General features: G+C 42.8%; 1 protein-coding gene across 1 annotated transcript; it reads right to left on the bottom strand.

Annotated features, from left to right (window-relative positions):
• Positions 1-622: 622 nt before the first annotated feature.
• On the bottom strand, positions 623-16,851 carry etnk1 (ethanolamine kinase 1). Its single transcript, XM_071895993.2, has 8 exons — positions 16,620-16,851; positions 14,490-14,749; positions 14,175-14,315; positions 11,604-11,746; positions 7,225-7,308; positions 6,483-6,643; positions 4,352-4,425; positions 623-4,080 (listed from the first exon to the last, which is right to left on the bottom strand). Exons 1-8 carry the CDS (start codon positions 16,764-16,766, stop codon positions 4,008-4,010), a joined length of 1,083 nt encoding a protein of 360 aa, XP_071752094.1. The 5' UTR covers positions 16,767-16,851; the 3' UTR covers positions 623-4,007.
• Positions 16,852-18,096: the final 1,245 nt, after the last annotated feature.

The following is an 18,096-nucleotide window of genomic DNA, read 5'->3' as shown; positions in this document are numbered from 1 at the left end:
ATGGTATTGCCCCGAGTACGTTGCCTCAACAGTTGCTTGGTGTGTCATCATTCTTGGGGACCACTGTCCAAGGAGATGTTTTAACATTCTTGCTTTGATCCATGGCAACTTCAACCTCTACTCCATATATATTTTGTTGTATCACTTTGCCCTTTGTTGAGTTGAGTTTATTATATTCTTGCGCAGTTAAAAACTGAATCAAAGCAGAATTTACATAACAATGAGGGGCCTATATAAAATATATGCAGACAAGCATGTAAAACATTTAAAAATCACACTATACACATCAAGAAATATCAAGAAAGAATTTGAAATGTGTCTTATTTAAAGCACTGTTAGCAGTTACGATGCCCTGTCATGTTGCCCCAAACTTGATTTTAGATGCTGAGTTGGTATATTTTTGGGTGTCTGTTGCAGTTGTCTTTTAAACTGTAAAATTATCCATTGCAAATAATTTTTTAGGTCCTGTTTGTCCCTCTGCCTCCTAACAACCAATTCCCAGTTTGAGACTATTTCTATTTGATTTGTACTGATAAACCTTGAATTAGCCACGACGACACGCCTCTAAAGAGAACTCCCTGTTTAAAACCTGAAGAGAGATAAGAGGAAAAGAAGAAAGCAGTAAGGGTAAATAGACTTTATTCTTTCAAAGCATGTTTACAGTATTGAATTGGTATTTCACAGCTTACCCCAGGTAACTATTCACTTTAATGCAACTTTTAGAAAAGAAAACAAAAAAAAATAACAGAACTCCCTCTATGTACATTCATTCACATTTGAGACAAGCAAAGATATTACACTGTTTTGTTTTTTTTACTGTACATATAAACATATGCTACAGCGGCCAGAGAAAAGACAGATTTCTTTACAATGTTAAATACACACACTCCTGAAGTGTAGTGGAGATTTTTTTGAAGTTCTGAGCAGTGCTGAGTTGACGTTACAGTGGCGATGCATTCATTTCTGTTTCAGATGGATGGGGGGGAGAAAAAAAAAGACACCGACCGACAGCCTAGAAACATTATGAAGGGGATATCTCAGCAGAATAAATTCAAATATTCTGACGCGATTATGTGGCAGCAGAATCTGACAAACTACATAAACACTGTGTGTGTGCATTTGTGTGTAAACATGGCTTGACAGTCTATTGACAAGACAGAAACGTTAATCTCCCAAGGACCCAATTCCAGCTTGACATGTGCAGCCAACAAAACTCAAAACGGTAACATAACACAAATCACCCAAACCAAATCATCTACCATTCAATAGACTTTTATGGAGGATTTCCACTGTTGAGAGCCGCAGGACGCACATTTCAAATCTGGATTAGGTCCGAATCGAACCATTTCCGACCCATCTAAATTCACCGGTAACAAACACACACAACAAAGAATTACAGACAGAAGAGACTTAATAATCTTCAAACTTCAAACCCACAGGCAAGTACAAAATAAGAGCTTTTATTACAGGCACACAGGCAGACTAACACTGCAGTGTCTACTCCTTCACTACGGTAGATTAACCACACGGGAGTGTGAACGTGAGCAGACCACCCTGTCTCCTGACTAATGATCTCTTCATGGAGCTTTGGACTCAGTGTTGTTACAGTAGAGTGCGCCTGGGCAAAACTGCACTCGAAAATGTTTCAACTGTTGGGGAGCAAAGGAGGAACACTTGATTCCACCTTATCTCGCAAGTGTCGTTTACACTTCTCAGACTGCTCAAGTACCTGGAAACCAAGTGCTCTTCCAGCACGTCACATATTTGAAACCTTTTTTTTAAAATATATTTTGCCCAGGAGTCATCTGTTACCGCACCATCAAACACCGACATACTCTCCAAGACCTTCTCCCAAACTCTCTCACTTAAATAAGTATAAAAACTGTCATTTTAAAAAGTCTATAATAGCCGTTATTCTATTTTTCTTTTTTGCTAAATGAAAAAAAAAAGATACAATGTGCGTTATGTACAAGCAAAAAAAATAGACATCAGCACTTTGGTGTAGGCTTGTTAAAGTAACCAAGAGATGAACTTCCTTAACTTTCACAAAGAGCCTCCAAAATCTCCTTTTTAAAAAAATAGAACATATGAAGGATGAAGGCGAGTATCAAGTTTGGGATGGAAAACTGTCAACTGGAGACAAAGACACTAACCAAAGGAGTTGGTCTTCCATTCATGTAGATGGCAGGCTGCTGCGTGGACGAGGAGCAGGCCTACTAATGAACTACAAGGAAACCCACTGACAGTGATGACAGACACGCTCTCGCCCCTCAGGTCCCACTCACAGCCGAGTCGCTTCATATTGCTGAACTAAACACAGATGAACTTAACTTAGCTGACCAGCACCAACAGAAGAACCAATGGACTCTACTAAAGTCCAGCCTGGACTTTAGTTGTACTAAACAGGGTTCCTACACATTTTCCACTTTCTCCAGATCCTTATTTCTCAACTGTATTTCACAATTTTGGTCAGTATTCAGTATGATGTATGCCGATTGTGGCTCGGCAATGCGACAGTCAGCTAGGGCCATATCACGCTAAAGCTGATAATTATTCTTCCCAGCACAAATATTACAAAATGGGAAATGGCAGTTGGTCTACAAGTATATGTAATGTTTAGTCATAAGTTCATCAGGACTAAAGAGCAATATGTTCCACAGTATTCTAGGCTTGAGATGTGTGATTTCCAAACTTCCACTGACCTGGAAATGACCACATTCCTTTTCCATACATCCTGTGTGAGAGTCCTGGCTGTACGGGTCAGACCACAGTGGCTCTTGGACCTGTGTTGGATTGGTAATTGCCTTTCGCTGTCTTACAATGTGACCTGCAGCCAAATTCCCTATCTAACATGTGAACATGGAATGTTCAAATTACAATGAGATGCGAGTTAGTCCTCGATCAAGCTCAGGACAAAATCCCACTGTCAAAACGAACATGAAGCCTATGTGACGCCTACGTTACAGTGAAATGGTGCGTTATCGTGACAGATGTCCCACATGTCAAATGACGGTCCAGTCCTATATACAGTGGAGGGGTTGGATGTAAACATAGATGCACTCCTGTAAATGCATGTAGCTACCTTCAGTCAGGAAAGCCAAAACAGACAAACCCTCATCCCTCTACACACCGACGACGACTACATGATTATTCCAGCACACCACCAGTGCACAACACACCGGGGGGGAGGAAGGGTGACAGAAAGAGAGCCACAAGGCAGGCCACGAGATTTTTTGGGGTGGGTGGGGTTGAAGTCACACGGGATTAAGGGACGGCACTGGCTTTTCTCAATGAATCAAGCACATTTTCCGTCCCGGCATGGGTTTTTCGGCGTGGTTCCTCAGCAGACAAAGCGGGTTTTTGTACTGCTTTTCCGGTGTTGCGAATTTGGTCATTAGCTCGGCCGGCTCTCAAGGGGTTTCCTCATGAACAGGGAGTGCATATGAGTGTCTTGGAAGGCGTCAAAAGGCAAGCAGATTCGGGTTTGGATCGCCCGAGACTGGCTGCCCATCCATCATGCAGGTTGATGCCATGCACCTGTCCTGAATGAGGAGACATTTCACCTCCCTCTTAATTTGTATAGTGATCTGAACAATTGGAAATACACCTTACAAATACAACCCATTAATATCATGTTAATACTCCGATATCAACATCATTAATATTTCTGCAATACATTTTGCCATGTGGGTTTTAGACTGTAGCAGGTAGTAAGCTTTCAAGAGTGAGTTTCTACTTCACACATGCCCATACTACAAATGATGTGGGCTTGCTGCTGGCCGACAAAGGTGTGAATGCAGATGAGTGTGAAGGATGTGGGTCATTCACTCTGTAGACGTAAGGAGATGGAGACGAGACCCGTAGGCACTGATCAGACAGACTCTCGGTCTGGCTCTTCCCTATATAGACCCCTAGATGGCGCTCTGCAGTCAACGTGTGAGGCGCAGAGCAGGGTGGAGAGGAGGAGGAGGAGCAGCAGGAAGAGGAGTTGGAGGGGGCGGGGGATTTTATTCTGGTAAGTTCAGCGCAGCCACCTCCGGTTTCATCTTGATGTACTGGTTGAAGCGGAGGACTGCGTATCTGAGAGAGAGAGACACAGAGAGAGAAGAGCAGCTTCAGCCACAAAATAAAAATGTACGGTGTAACTCTGAGCAATGTCGGCTAGATGCAGAAATATCGCCTTGTTTAGAACACATTGCATACTGAGATTAGACAAATATTAATGGCTCATCATATCAATCCGAATACTTAACATTTTGTTCTGAAACATGATATGATAAAATGACTGAATCAAACATGCAAAAGAAAAGAAAATAGTTCATAATAGTAAGATTCAACTGCTGCAACATACCCCAAGAAGTCAAAGTCGATGGTGGAGAACTTGGCCTGAATCAGAGCCCACAGACCCCAGAAGAAATGAGACGCCTAGAGAGAGAGAGAGAGAGAGAGAGAGAGAGAGAGAGAGACAGAGAGAAAGAATGATCACATACTTCTGTTACTCCCTAAAAGTGAATGTCGTTTCTAATTACCCAACACAGTTCACTCAAGCGAGGACAAAGCCAGGAGAAGCCCTATAGCAACAACAACAAACGGCTGACACAGAAAACACAATCGCACTTCGCTCACCCATCCTCCACATTGCCCTCTTTTCCTCTTGACAGTAAACAAGGGGGAATGTGGCTCAGGGGAGAGCGGCGAGCCTCACATGGGTTTCCAGTTGTCACTAACAGCTCTCCCGTACGCATGCAATGTCGCCGAGCAGGTCGCAAACACGCGTCTCCCACATTCAGAACAGGTAGCGCAGGTTATAACCCACCTCACGCTGTACGGTCTTGTGTTTGTTGAGCCAACACCTTGCCGTAAGCCTGGAAACCCCTAACAACAACAACAAGTCCTCGGGACTCTGGTGTTATTGTCCTCAGCAACTTTCTGACACCTTTCAATTCGACCCGCTTTAGGCGCTTTCAGTGCGTGGGTCACCTCTAAGGCTCTGTGAAACAAACTCTGAGATTTGGTGGATTCTTGCTGCTCAGTAAAAGTGCAAGATCCACCCTTGTAGCCCTTTCACATGATACACCTAATATATGCATAATATGCCTGCACAAAAGATGATTCAGCTTCCTGAAAGGATTTTGCTGCAGTTTGAATTCTGAGAAGTCATTTAGTCCCTTCCCAACCAACAGGAGAGTCACTGACTGTAGAAACTGGAAAGGGAAAGGGCATGTGTGGCTACAAACAATGAGAGAGACTGGGACAGCATACATTGTCTATTACCTAATATACCTTGTTAACTTATTAACCAACTTGTTAAACTACTGAGGCAGTACATAAAGTTAATTCAATAATCTGGTGATATATTTCGTCTACATTGTGCCATTGTGTGTTACCAATCGTTTCTGTTTTTGCCTTCCCTGCCCTCGAGGCACATCAAAGAGAAATGTTTGTTTAGGGAAACTAAAGACATATGGGTAACAGTGTCATACTGGAAAAAAAAAAAGAAAAAACCCACACAAAACACTGTCCTGGGGGTGTGTGCCTGTGTTTAACAATAAGGAAAACTTTCCACTGATTCTCTGGGCTAATAGCTTTTAAAATTCACATATTTTTGCGGTCATAACTGTTTCTTCTTTGTCTTTTAAGCACATGCAAGAGACTCAAATTCCTTAAAGCCAGTGACCCTGAAATTTAGTGGTGGATTTCAGCCACTTCATCTAGGATTTAGGGCTGCACAGTTAAGTGTGTATAATCTTATGTCGCAGTTTTAGTTTCCACATTGGATAATAATAGAATAATGGCATATTGAGAAACATTTAATTTCATGTAGAAGGCCCGCTGTAGTTGAAAACAGTCAAGACGCTGATATAAGCCGTAAACAGTGTGGTAAAATAATTTTCTTCCTCAAATCAATCAAGACTAATAACAGTGATTATTACAACATCTATTACAACATCCAGCAAAATAATCAGGATGATTATTTTACCCATAATCATGCAGCCGTACTAAGAATACAAATGCATGTTATGTCAGACCGGAAAGTCTTGTCTCCAGCAAATATAATGCATAAGGGAGTGACTCAACAGGATATACAACCCTTGAAAACACTGGCATGACTGACATCACATGTTGTGTCATCAGTGAATATTTAGGACTATATAAGTTCACTTGAGGCATTTTTTTATAACTAGCATGTTTTGATACGACGGCTGACTTGACAGTAAATATGAGCGCAGCCTACATGAGAAGGTAGGCCCAGCTAGAGTCACGATTATTAACGACAAAAAACATAGAATAAAAAAAGAAGGCTCATTATAATATCATGCACACCTGGCAGAACTAGTTTGCACCCTCACTTAGCATACACAAGTCAGGAGTCTCGCAACCCTTGTCATGTTGGTCTCTACACTCAATTCTAGACCAGAAACAGACGTGCTCTACTTTTAAACGGCTGTCTTCCACACTACATGTGGCACACAGATGCTCACCAGGGCAAAACGGTTGACTTGGACGTAGAGAACCTCCACCTCTCTGTCGGTCACCTCACTGCCCTGCCTCTTGTGCTCCTTATAGGCCTCCAGGTAGGAGCGGAGCCACTCCAGCTGCATGCCCCGCTCTGGGTAGTGGCTATAATCCACCTCATTCAGGCCTGGAATACAGACAGACACACACACACACACACAAAGTTGGCACAAGAAGGCAGGGTGTTTGCTAGCACTATAAAGTAACAAGTATTTTCATGTCCAATAATAGCGCATCTAAGACTCAACAGTAGAGCTGAAACCGCAATGAACTTCTGCAATTTCCAAATCGCACAGGCTGCAATTAATTGCTTAAGAGAGAGAGGAGTGTCCAAAATGGATTTCTGAACAAGGTGTTTTAGAGCTCCAGGTAATCTTTTAATCTTTGGTGCATGAATCAAATACAATATTGGTGAAAACGATTAATCATAGTCAAATTGAGTAAATCCTGCACACTGACATCTAGTTTTTTTTTTTTTAGCAAAACCATTTTTCTTTATACAATTTTAAAGTTCTAAAAAAAGTATGACAAAAACAAGTTGTGATGATATGAATTGCAGTTTAAATCACAATTACAATATTCTGTCAGCCCTACTTAACAGAGCTGCATTCATTTATACACACACACACACACACACACGTACATTTGGAAATGGACACTTCATACACAACTCTTCATACATTATCAATGACTACAAGTTCAACTTACCAGCAAACTCATTGAAATGGTTCCCAATGTCGTAGGCTTGGTAATTGTACCCTGCGTACTCGTAGTCAATGAACTTTACATTGCCTGGAAAGAGAGGGAGCCTTGTTTAGAGCGAGACAAAGTGAAGGGAACATGAAAATGATTATGTTGTGTTTTCCCTTTGATAACTCAAGAATCTCAAGGCTTTTCATTTCATAACTATCTCCCTGACTGACTGGACTTGGCTTGCTAGTTAGCCGATTCTGGGGGCAAGGAGTAAGAGTTTGCATTTTGAGGGAAGTAGGCTGCAGGGGAAAAGACACTGGCACAGAACAAAGAAATGAGACAATTAAGACAGACACATTTAGACTAATACTTAGACGGACTTAGAGGGGTATTTCCCCCGAAAATAAATACTACGCATGCACAAAGATGCCATTGTTTAGTGACAAATGTGACCATGCTGTTACGATTTTTTGAGTTTAGCAACACACACATTCAGAATAGAAGCTTTGGTAAACAAGTCAATGAGGGGAATTCCAGATTTTTATGTTCCGTTTCTAATTCTCACTTTCTTTAAGAACTAGTAGGAAAATATGCCTTAAAGAGATATGTAATTTTGGCGCATTTTCACTTGTTAGCATGCGTTTCTCTACAGAAGTTCAGGAGCAGTTAACCTCAAACATTAGCTGCCCCGGAGATCGAGCACACTCAGAGTGAATGTAAAAAACATGTTATGGCTTGAGACAAAATCGACTTATCAGCAGTTTTTTTTCCTTCAAGAAACCACCGAGTAGGCAGCCTGGATAAATTAGCCGAGATGAGAATGCGTAAAGCATGATGTAATAGATGAAACACTGTAGGGGAAACGAGGACACTGACTTTACAGAGCAGGTTTGTTTTAGATTCATGCGGAGAATAAAGGGAAAAAAAAAAGAAACAAGTCAAGGTCATGCACAGAGGAAGACGTAGGTGGAAAAAATGAAAAAGACAGGGAAAATGAGGACAGGGACCAAGGGAGGAAGAGATTAAAACAAGAAAGAAACGTTAAAGTCAACACTAGAAGAGTGAGCTCCTAAAGTATTTGTACAGCAACGCACTGTTTGATACTTAAGCTCCATGCTCCCTTGCAACTTTTGATGTCGCAGTACCTTGTTGACTTATAGCTGGACGATGTATCCAATTCTGCCTAAGAGTAATTCAATAACCAAGTGGGGACACAACTCTTAGATAAACACTTAAATGGAAAACGGCTGTGGGGCAAGTCTGACAAAAAGATATCCCGACTCTGGTGGCGATTATGGGTATGCAAACTTCTAGAAAGACACTACACAGTAAGAGTTTCACTACAGGCTCAAATGGCTACATTCTCAACCTGTACGTATACTTCTGAGCATACAAAAATGGGGACAGCATGAACAAAAAGTCGTTCTTTAACTGTTCAACGTGGGTGAAAACGGCCAGATCAAAGCTGACAGTTTGCCCTTTCTCCCCGCATTATGTCATTTCATATCCAATGTAACAAGAGCATGGAGCAAAAAGGTCAAAGAACGTGTTGCTGTCCAATTACATTTGCTGAAACTGAAACGGTGAGCTGTATCTGCGTACACCGAAGACGAACACAGAGTGAAGGATTCCCTGTTAACGGCATGAAACGGTCGGTCTCAAAATACAAAGCCTTACTCCCGCAGAGCTGCAGACGTTTAGCTCCGTTTTGTTTTTTTTACAGAGACATTAACATGGTGATTTGAATTTTTGAATACCCTTGCATTCCCAATTGAAATTCTGTCTCCACTCTGCAACGTTTTGTTTTTCCCTTTTAAATCTTTTTGCCCTAAGCTCGCTTCTTTGCCCTAGCCTATGGAAAAGTGTAGTTTTTTGAGGTTGTGCTGGACTACAGAGAAAGACACTTTGAGGTGGGTTACCAGCCGCCGTGTAGGTCCTAGCGGGACACAACTGAACACCTCCGGTCAGTGGCTATAGCCCCCTGTGCAGCAGACGAAAAGGTTGGGGCAAACACATCTGTCACACATACTCCCTCTCTCTCTCACTGACACACATTCTCTTTCAGCTCTCACGCACAGTGTCGAAACATCAGGCACTGCTGCCAAACCCCCTTTCCTTTCTTTTTCCCCCCTCACGCACTCGCACACACACTTCCTCTTCCCACACACTCCCCTCCAATGCCCCTTTCTCATTGGTCCACTTTGAACCCAATAGCGTGACACCTCTGCTGCTTCTATGCAAATGACAATCTTTGAGAGGCTTCCTGTTGGCAGCTGAACTGCAGGTTTTGTGGCCGCTGGGACTGACTAGAATATGTGCGCATTTTTTTTTTTTTTCTGACTCGAGCGAGAGAGGCAGGGAAACAAACCAGCCTGTAGTGTGAGAGAGGCTGAGAGACATACAGAGAGAGAGAGAGAAGCAAAGCAATATGACACTTGTTGCGTGAAAGTAAATTTTTTTAACTTTTTAACAGTGTCTCGTGAAAGCAATGGAATTTACTGAGGAACAAAAACAATCGATTTCCAACCACTTCTGTTTTATGGTTTTATCAATACAGGAAGTGGTGGTGGCCTCTCTCTCTCTCTCTTCGCATTTGACAGACGAGCGGTTGCAACTCAGCAGTTAGAGCTGAGCACGACTCACAGGAAGCAGCGTGGCAGCTATTAAGTCAAAACTCTGCTTTTTCAGCCCAACAAAAGGGTGTATGTGCAGGGGGGCTGGTGGGATGACTGGGAGTGGATTCACTACAGTGAGAGCTTAGACAGCTTGAGTGAGGCGCGGTCAGTAATGTGGTAATTACGGCTTGGAGCTGAAGCTCTTGGATTCCACTGTGTTGTTCATTCCATTGTGGTTGTCATTTGTAGGTGTGGTGAGTGCATTGTGAAGAAGTATGTGATCACACTAGAAGCACGCTGTATTGGAGAACATTAGGTGATATGAGGATATGGGAAAATCAGAGAACTATTCTGGCCCCTAATCAGAAATTACTTCCACTACTGAGTGAGTCATATGATCTGCCCAGTGATCCATATTGAGGCTAAATATTTTCTAGCAATGCACTTTTAAAAAACAATGGGAAAACTGATAAGTAGGGAGCAGTTACGGAGAGTAGATTTACATTTTAGGCATTTAGCTGACGCTCAGAGTGAGAGCAAGTGCAAACCGTAAAATCAGTCAACATTTGTGTTATCACCGGCATCGCAAGTGGCCTAGTAATAAGAAGTCCGAGGGACAACTGGTGGCCGAGTTGCATTGGAGGGTACTGCCGCCATGAACTCATCCCGTTTAGCCTGAGCAGTGGGCCGACTACGCGAGGGCCCTCAGAGCCGACTGCGTGTGTTGTGTGTCTCTCTCCGTCGCCCCCCCGGGGCGGGGCGGAGCTGGGCAGCCACAGCCTCGGCTGTCATTCCTAGGGGAGAAAGGCTAGACACAAGGAGCTGTGAGAAGGGCCCCTCCCCTCGCCGCAAACGGGCGAGGGGGCTGACAGCTCCCCCTCCCACCCCCCCAACATACATAGAAACCGTGTACTCTCCCTTCCCACCCTTCCCAGGCTCAGTTCTCCCTCGCTCTCAACCCCCACCCAATCTTCTTTCTCACCTGTACACCCCCCACCCACCCTCACCCCACCCCATGTCTTTTCAGTGACTGGTAAAATCACACTCGCCCAGTTCAAATGGTAATAATTTTGACTCAAGTCAAGTTGGTCGACATTCACACCATCAACAAAACCAGCAACATTCCCCAAGCACCAAAACAGGCGTTTTTAATGAAACTGAAACTCGGTATGCATTCCTCTTAGTGGAATGGTGTGATGACATTGGTTTGTTTTGGGCTGAGAAGGGCAGTGGTGAGCACAACAGTCTGAGCACAGAATTAGAACGGTAGATCAAACAAAATTCCCACCCATACCGGTAAAGGATTAAAAAAAGCATGGGAAATAGAACGGAACCCAATTTAGAAAAAGGCTTCGCTTTCCACTTAATTTTGAACATGACAATCTGTATTACAGATGGTAAAAAACACTGAAAACAGAATGGAACCCCGTTGAGAGATGGATTCAGTTTCCCTATAATACTGAACATGACAAAAAATGCATATTAAAAAAGTCCGCCCTTTTTGCCAACCTTTATTTTGAATGAGGTTTTAGCATGTGTGCACCCCAGGGAAAATACCTATGAACAAATCCAAATAAATGGAAAGTCTTCTCTAACCGTTCAAATTCTATGGCTGCGGCCCGGCACACTGCAGTGACAATGAGTGAAGCATGTGACTAGGGATGAATAAGTGCAGTAAATGCGATCCTACCTGTGTCTAGGGGCCAGTGCAGTACACACTACAACACAATACAGTCACAGAGCAACATCTACCACTGCGCAGGCGCGCTGTATACTCACCTGCCTCCTGGTTATAGATGATGTTCTTGCACAGCAGGTCGTTGTGGCAGAGAACCACCGGGGAGCCGAGCACCGACAGGCTCTGCTGCAGCCACACCAGCTCCTCTCGGAGGCGCTGCGGGCTGGGCACCTCCACGCTCAACCTGGAGGGGCGGGGGAGGGGAGATCGGTGAGAGTCAGACAGGACGAGTGGAACGAGGACAGAGGGGGAGGTGGGAGGATTTGGAGCAATTATGGAAAGACAGGTGCAGGTACACAGTCAGTATGGGGAAGTTGAGGGTTGGGTTAGAAATAGAAGAGATGTAAACAGAAACAGAGGGGGGGAGAGAGAGAGAGAAAGAGAACCAAATTTTATGGACAGGCGTTGCGCAACTCACAGATTAAATGGCAGAAACGGGAAAAAAACACTCAGTTTTTTGTTCATCATTGCACAATCCCAAATGAATATGAATTTACAATAATGAAAACAATACTTTTTTTTTTTTTAGGGCCTGGATACAAACCCACTACAGCTGTCAGCACTGCCAAGCACACAAGATGAGAGAACAGTTGTGTCTCACATAAAACACATTTGAGTGAAGTGGGAGCTTTTCTTAAAAGAATCTGTAGAACAGCCTTCGTTAAATGAATCAGAAAAGGTCAACTGAAATCCTGAATCTTGATTATAGCTCACTCAAAACTCCATTTCCACGCTATTCGGTAAACAACTTTGTAACAAATTAAATCTGTTATTACACACACTTCTGACTCTAGCAATGACACTAGTTTGTTTAGTAGATTTGAGATTTTTGAGTTAAATGTTAACATTTGAATACTTGGAGAACATTTTTTATGAAAATGTGAACTTTTACCTGTACTTGACTATGAAAATATCTATTCCTGCTTTTGCTTGGGTATGTTTTTAGACACAGAGTAGTGAACATGTCTGTCATTTAAAGTAAAACACAATCACTCTGAAATCAGCTCTCATAATATGCATACTCGGACATTTTGTTGTTTTTGTTCCTCTCTGCTCTGTGTTGAGGTTTGTTGTCATTTGGTTTCAATTCATCTGTGTCTGTTTGTCATCTTGATTTCATTCCCCATTCCTTCTTTAAGAGTGGGATATTTTTACACGCCCCTTGGCATTTCCTTGTTTAAACCACACATTTTGGATTAGTGCTCTCCTCTTTTTTCAGTTTTATCATTTACATGTGCAAATAAAGTTAACGTAATAAACCTAAGATACCAGCATTGTTAATATAATTAAAAAGGGACTACCCCCAAAACTTTCAGCAACGCTGACAATAATCCATTAAAACTATTTGTAAGGGCTCATTAGTTCACTTTGGAACATGTACCATATCTTAATCAGTGTTTCCCTTACAATGTCAATATTTAGGCAGCCTGTCCAGGTAAACTAACAGCCTGCCAAGTAAATTTTAGTTTTGGACTCATTTTGGGTGCTGTGTTGCATGAAGCTAGCAGTTCTCGCCAATGCAGTTTTCAAACAATGAAGATTTAATGCTGCCAAGTGCCAAAAGCGTGTTAGTGAACTACAATGACCATAATTCATTGCATTTATGACACTGAGCATCTGTGCTCCTGGGCAGTTTGAAACGTAGCTTCAATAAGATGGATAAGATGGAAGTGTACAGTAGTCAGCTAATGTTGCAATACTATTAGCTTATACTAGACTGAGAGTTTAGTGCCTGAAAAAGAGTTACTGGGCTCGCGTAATGAAATGTCAGTGACAACAAGTCGTCAAAAACCCCTCCCAGCACCACCGAAGTAAACTGAAAACCTGTGGGAAACACGGTTAATTATGTTTGCTTGAGGGTAAATGAGCATATTTTTAGTGAGCTACTCGGAGTCATTTTCTTGACAACTTAGTCTGACTTGTGTAACTCTCTGGAGGTCCACAGGTACAAAATGATGTCACACCTGCTGAGTTTATGAATGGAATTCCCCACACTGCCTCAGACACGTGAGACGTGTGCATTTTAACTAACAGTCAGTGCTCCTGTGTTGTGCCTTTACACGTGGGGCTGTTTGGACCATTTATGACTCATTGATAAGAGCGGTAGGGGCCATAGTTCCATGTGGAGGTAATAAACACACAGGATCCTGAGACATACAGTATGTTGCCATTACATCTCTTTTTTCTGCTCTCAGTCCATGATGTCCACACATAAAAAGTCTGAAATGGCTCCAAATAAATGACAGAAATTGAAGGTATTAAAGTAAGTATTAAAATGTCTTAAATCCAGTTATTAGAGGTATTATGTTTTCACCATGCAATGACAGGTTTCTTTGTGCTGCATGTCCATTCTTAGATTAATACAGAACAGGGTTAGTAGTACAATATGTATTGTATGTATTGTAAATTGGTCTCAAATTCAATTCTAGGTAGCATTAAAAGGTCTTTAAGTCTTAAAATGTGCTTTCTGAAACCTGCAGAAACCCTGTCAGTCAAGTTGAGATGGCTGCCCTTAAAACTGTCCATTATCTTCCATGAGAGTTGTAGAAATTATTCTGAAACATATTTTTCCTTCATTTGCGAGACTAGCTTTGTCTTCATGCTCCTCATACCTGGTGTTCTGCTCGGGGTCCTGGAAGTACTTGGGGATGAGGGCGAAGTACCTGCCCATCTTCAGCCACAGGTCAGACTGGGGCACCCAGCCGTTGTGGGCATGGATGGCATGGTACTTGGCCAGCTGCCTGGCAATGAGCCTGCACGGTAGAGGAGGGGGACAAGAAGAGGCTTTAATGAATCCTAAAGAAACTGGAAGGGGCAGTCGGGCTGGGACAGGCTGGTATGTGAGAGCGTGTCTGACATTTAGAGACAACACCCAGACTGCTCCAGCCAGAAGCTATGTTGCATTACAAAGCAGAGACATTTCGTACCTGAACACAGGCTGGCTGCGGATGTGCTCAGGCTCCAAGGCAGTTCCCTGCAGAAACTCGTAACACAGGCCGTTGTTGAAGGTACAGTAAAGGCGCGGGGCACAGCGGTGCGCGTGGAGGACCCGGAAGCTTTTCACTTCATTTTCCCGGTCCACCAGCAGTTCCGTCTTGTTGCCATAAATACGGACCAGAACCACATCCTGCATGACTCCGCCCACATAGCAGCCCAGCAGCTTATTGGTTATCCCGTCTGTGAAGAACTGAGACAAGGAGAGGAACAGGTACATAGGACAAAAAGTATAATTAGGCCTGTGTTTTAAACATGCGAACTTGTAGCCTACAGCTAGACAACAGCCGGCCCATCCTCCGCATCATCCTATTTCAGTCCTCCGCCTGAAGGCCTGCGTTGTTTTGAGCCTTACATAACTTCTGAGCGGAGTCAGGATCTGGCAAAAGACAAAAGAGAGGAGGACGAATGTAGCCGTGGAAATTAGGGCTCGTCTGGGTTGATTTAAGCTGAATTGTTCCCGTGTTGAGGCTGGGAACATTTTGGGGGAGGGAGGAGGGGCGGCCCCCCCAACATACCAACCCTAATCGTTTACACGATCAGGGATTGACTGAGAACGAGAGGACTGTCAGGAATTTTATTTTGTATGAGGAAGCAATGACTGGCATTTGCTGAGTTTCCACTTTGTGGCCATTGATGGATACAAGGGAGTGTGGCAGAGCATGTGACCAACCCCCCCCCTCCCCCCCCCCCCCCTCCCACCCTCTGACTGTGTTTACCAAGAGAAGCGCCACACCCCCTTCCTGTCACTGGCAAGGAAAACCACTCACGCCATTCTGTTTCTGGCCAGGGGTTAAGGTGCATCTCTTGATGTGCGTCCGTACTCTCTCTCCTCTCTGGAAACTTTGAGACATGATAACATTCCCTCCTCTGTTTGCTTTTAGTAAAAAGCAGTCTATTGCACGGTGCGTTTGTTTGAGTTGGTCTTAGCAAACAGCTGGGAGTAGGTCATGAGACTCATGCAAAATTTAAATGCAAATAGTCACATTCTCTGATTGCTGTCTGTGTTGCTTCACCTGAGAAAATTACATGCTTTGGGCCTCTTCCTGAAGTGTATAGGCTGTGCAGGTATAGTAACCGTATACTTCACACACACACACACATACATACACACACACACACACACACCACCTTCTCCCTTCAGATGTGCTTCCCATCCTCCCTTCCCATCCTATAAATTCCAGAAAAGGCAGCCATTCGGACTCATGTTGGGCTACACACCTCTTGTATTTGGAACTCCAACATTGACATACCTAAACATTCAAATGATCACTGATCGCCTCAAAGCAGAAAGATCAAATTCAGACTTAAACATTTTCATGCCAGGTAAAAACGTTGGCAGTTAACCAGCCACATCTGAGCGTATGGGATAGGGTTCCCACACTTATTTTCCAATTCCCAAACTTTTCCATAACTTCATACCACATTTTCATGACTGTACTATTGTGTTGTAATGTATAAGGCAACATTTACAAATGCTATGACACTGAAAAGTGAAAAGTTGACTAGGCATGGGTGCTGCTCTGCACATTCATTAGCTCGCATATAGTCACTGCGTCATATGATCGTATTCATACAAATGATATCAGTATCCAGATGTTACGTAACGTCGGTGAGTTTATAGCCGAACAGTTCCCTCGCTGTAAGTGCTTGCCCGAGGGCTGCAGGCTGCGGCAAGAGAAACTCCCACAGTTTGATCATGAACTGAACTGACGCAGATGCTATTTGCCAAGGCGTAACGTTAGCTAGCTAGCTAGCTTAAAAAAATAAATAACTGTAATATTTCTATAGGGGATTATAGTGTGCCTGTGCTAGTCAACAGATATATTATAGTCACTTGATCATACTTTATGGCATTTATGTCTTATAATATTCGTATAATATGGACTTAGTTTCGTGTGACATTTGCTGCCATTAAAGGACCACAGTTCTTTTCGTGCGGGGAACAACTAGTAACGTCATGTTTAAAAATTAGATATACAACGTTAACTGCAAAATGAAGTGGCCACATAGCAAATAGCTAAGCTAAAGGCGAAATGGACACAGAGATATATAAATTATACCTTTATTTTGACCTCAGATGGCCTCCAACTAGGTCTCAGCTCCTTGATGAGTCTCAGTGCACCAGGTCTGTAGTCGTTCTCGTCAAGTGTCACATCTATTTTAGGCACAGCGGGAGCCTCGTCGGGTACGTGAATGTAGTTGGCCATGGCGAATCTTCAACTGCGGGAATATTGTATTACTTCGGCGGACAGAGTGACTGAGCTGCTGCAAAATGCAAAATGTATGAAAATATGTGAGTAGGTGCGGTACAAGTCTTGAGCAGTCGGTGTGCGGCAACGCCTCTCTGAAAATCCCACCCCCAAAAAAACCAACCGTCCGCCCGTTGCATGCTGGTAAATCGAATGACTCACTGGAAGTGCTTGTTTATTTTTATAGCGTGCACCGCAGAGCGGAGTTTCTCTAAGAAAAATAATTTTATGTACATATGACTTTCTAAAACAGCGTTTACAAAGTGACTAACGACAAAGACAAATAAAAGTCAGAAGAAACCTGCACAATAAAAAAGATTATCCTACAAATTAAAGATAAAAGTGCAACCGGTGGGCTCGGTGAATATAAACAAGCGCTCTCTTGGTGCCTGACGTACCTCACTACGCCGCTCATGTCGAGACATCCGTAATCTACTTGAATGAAATGAGCTTTGTGTCGGTCTAAGCGTTTTAAATATGTCAGAAACGTCTATTGAAGGTCAGGGATATAGGAGGGTAAACCCACCTAAAGTCACTCTGTCCGCCCTGACGTAAATCTTAAACTAACACATCATACTGAGTATGATACAACTAGTTATATGAACATAGGTCATTTTAAGGGGAAAGGCATAAGTTAATGCTTTTCTAGAGCCGTACCCACTTATCTTACTCCCCACTACATTGCTGCCAGGAGTTCCCAGTCTTATCACTAAACCAAACCCCTTAATTTTATCCCTGAAATGTCCTTAATTTCTCAATGACATAAACATTAATTATCCATTAAAAATAACAGCTTTAAAAAAGCAAGGTTAGTATCATGGAATTTATTCATGGGTTGATTCATGGATACACTAGTAGCCTCATTAAGGGATTTTTCATTCCTTTTGTGCATGGTTTACAGGGTTATTAATGACTTATTAATGAAAAGTTCCTGTCTCCCTGAATCAAAATTAACGGGTGTTTAAGGTGGTTTTGATGGGGTCTCCTCCATTAATAACTCCCTTATTCATTTTGCATGAATTAAGGAGTGAATTAATGTAAGTTAATGAAAATGTAAAGTTATTTTAAGGGGTTACTGGTTCGTAGAGTATTTTGTTTGGTTGCGCCACATTGAGACTGGAGTATTACTTTGACCCCAATATTCAAAACCTAAAATTCTGCTTTATTTTGAACTGTATGACAAAGTAAGGACAACATCTAATTCTTACATAGGGAGAGAAATCAAGCTGTTATTTGGAGCTCATTAATGACTACTGGATCTTGGTGTTTACAGGCCCTTTTCTACTGT

Source organism: Centroberyx gerrardi, chromosome 24 (assembly GCF_048128805.1).
Source record: "Centroberyx gerrardi isolate f3 chromosome 24, fCenGer3.hap1.cur.20231027, whole genome shotgun sequence".
NCBI classification, from domain to species: domain Eukaryota; kingdom Metazoa; phylum Chordata; class Actinopteri; order Beryciformes; family Berycidae; genus Centroberyx; species Centroberyx gerrardi.
This window is presented reverse-complemented; position numbering and strand designations above follow the sequence as displayed.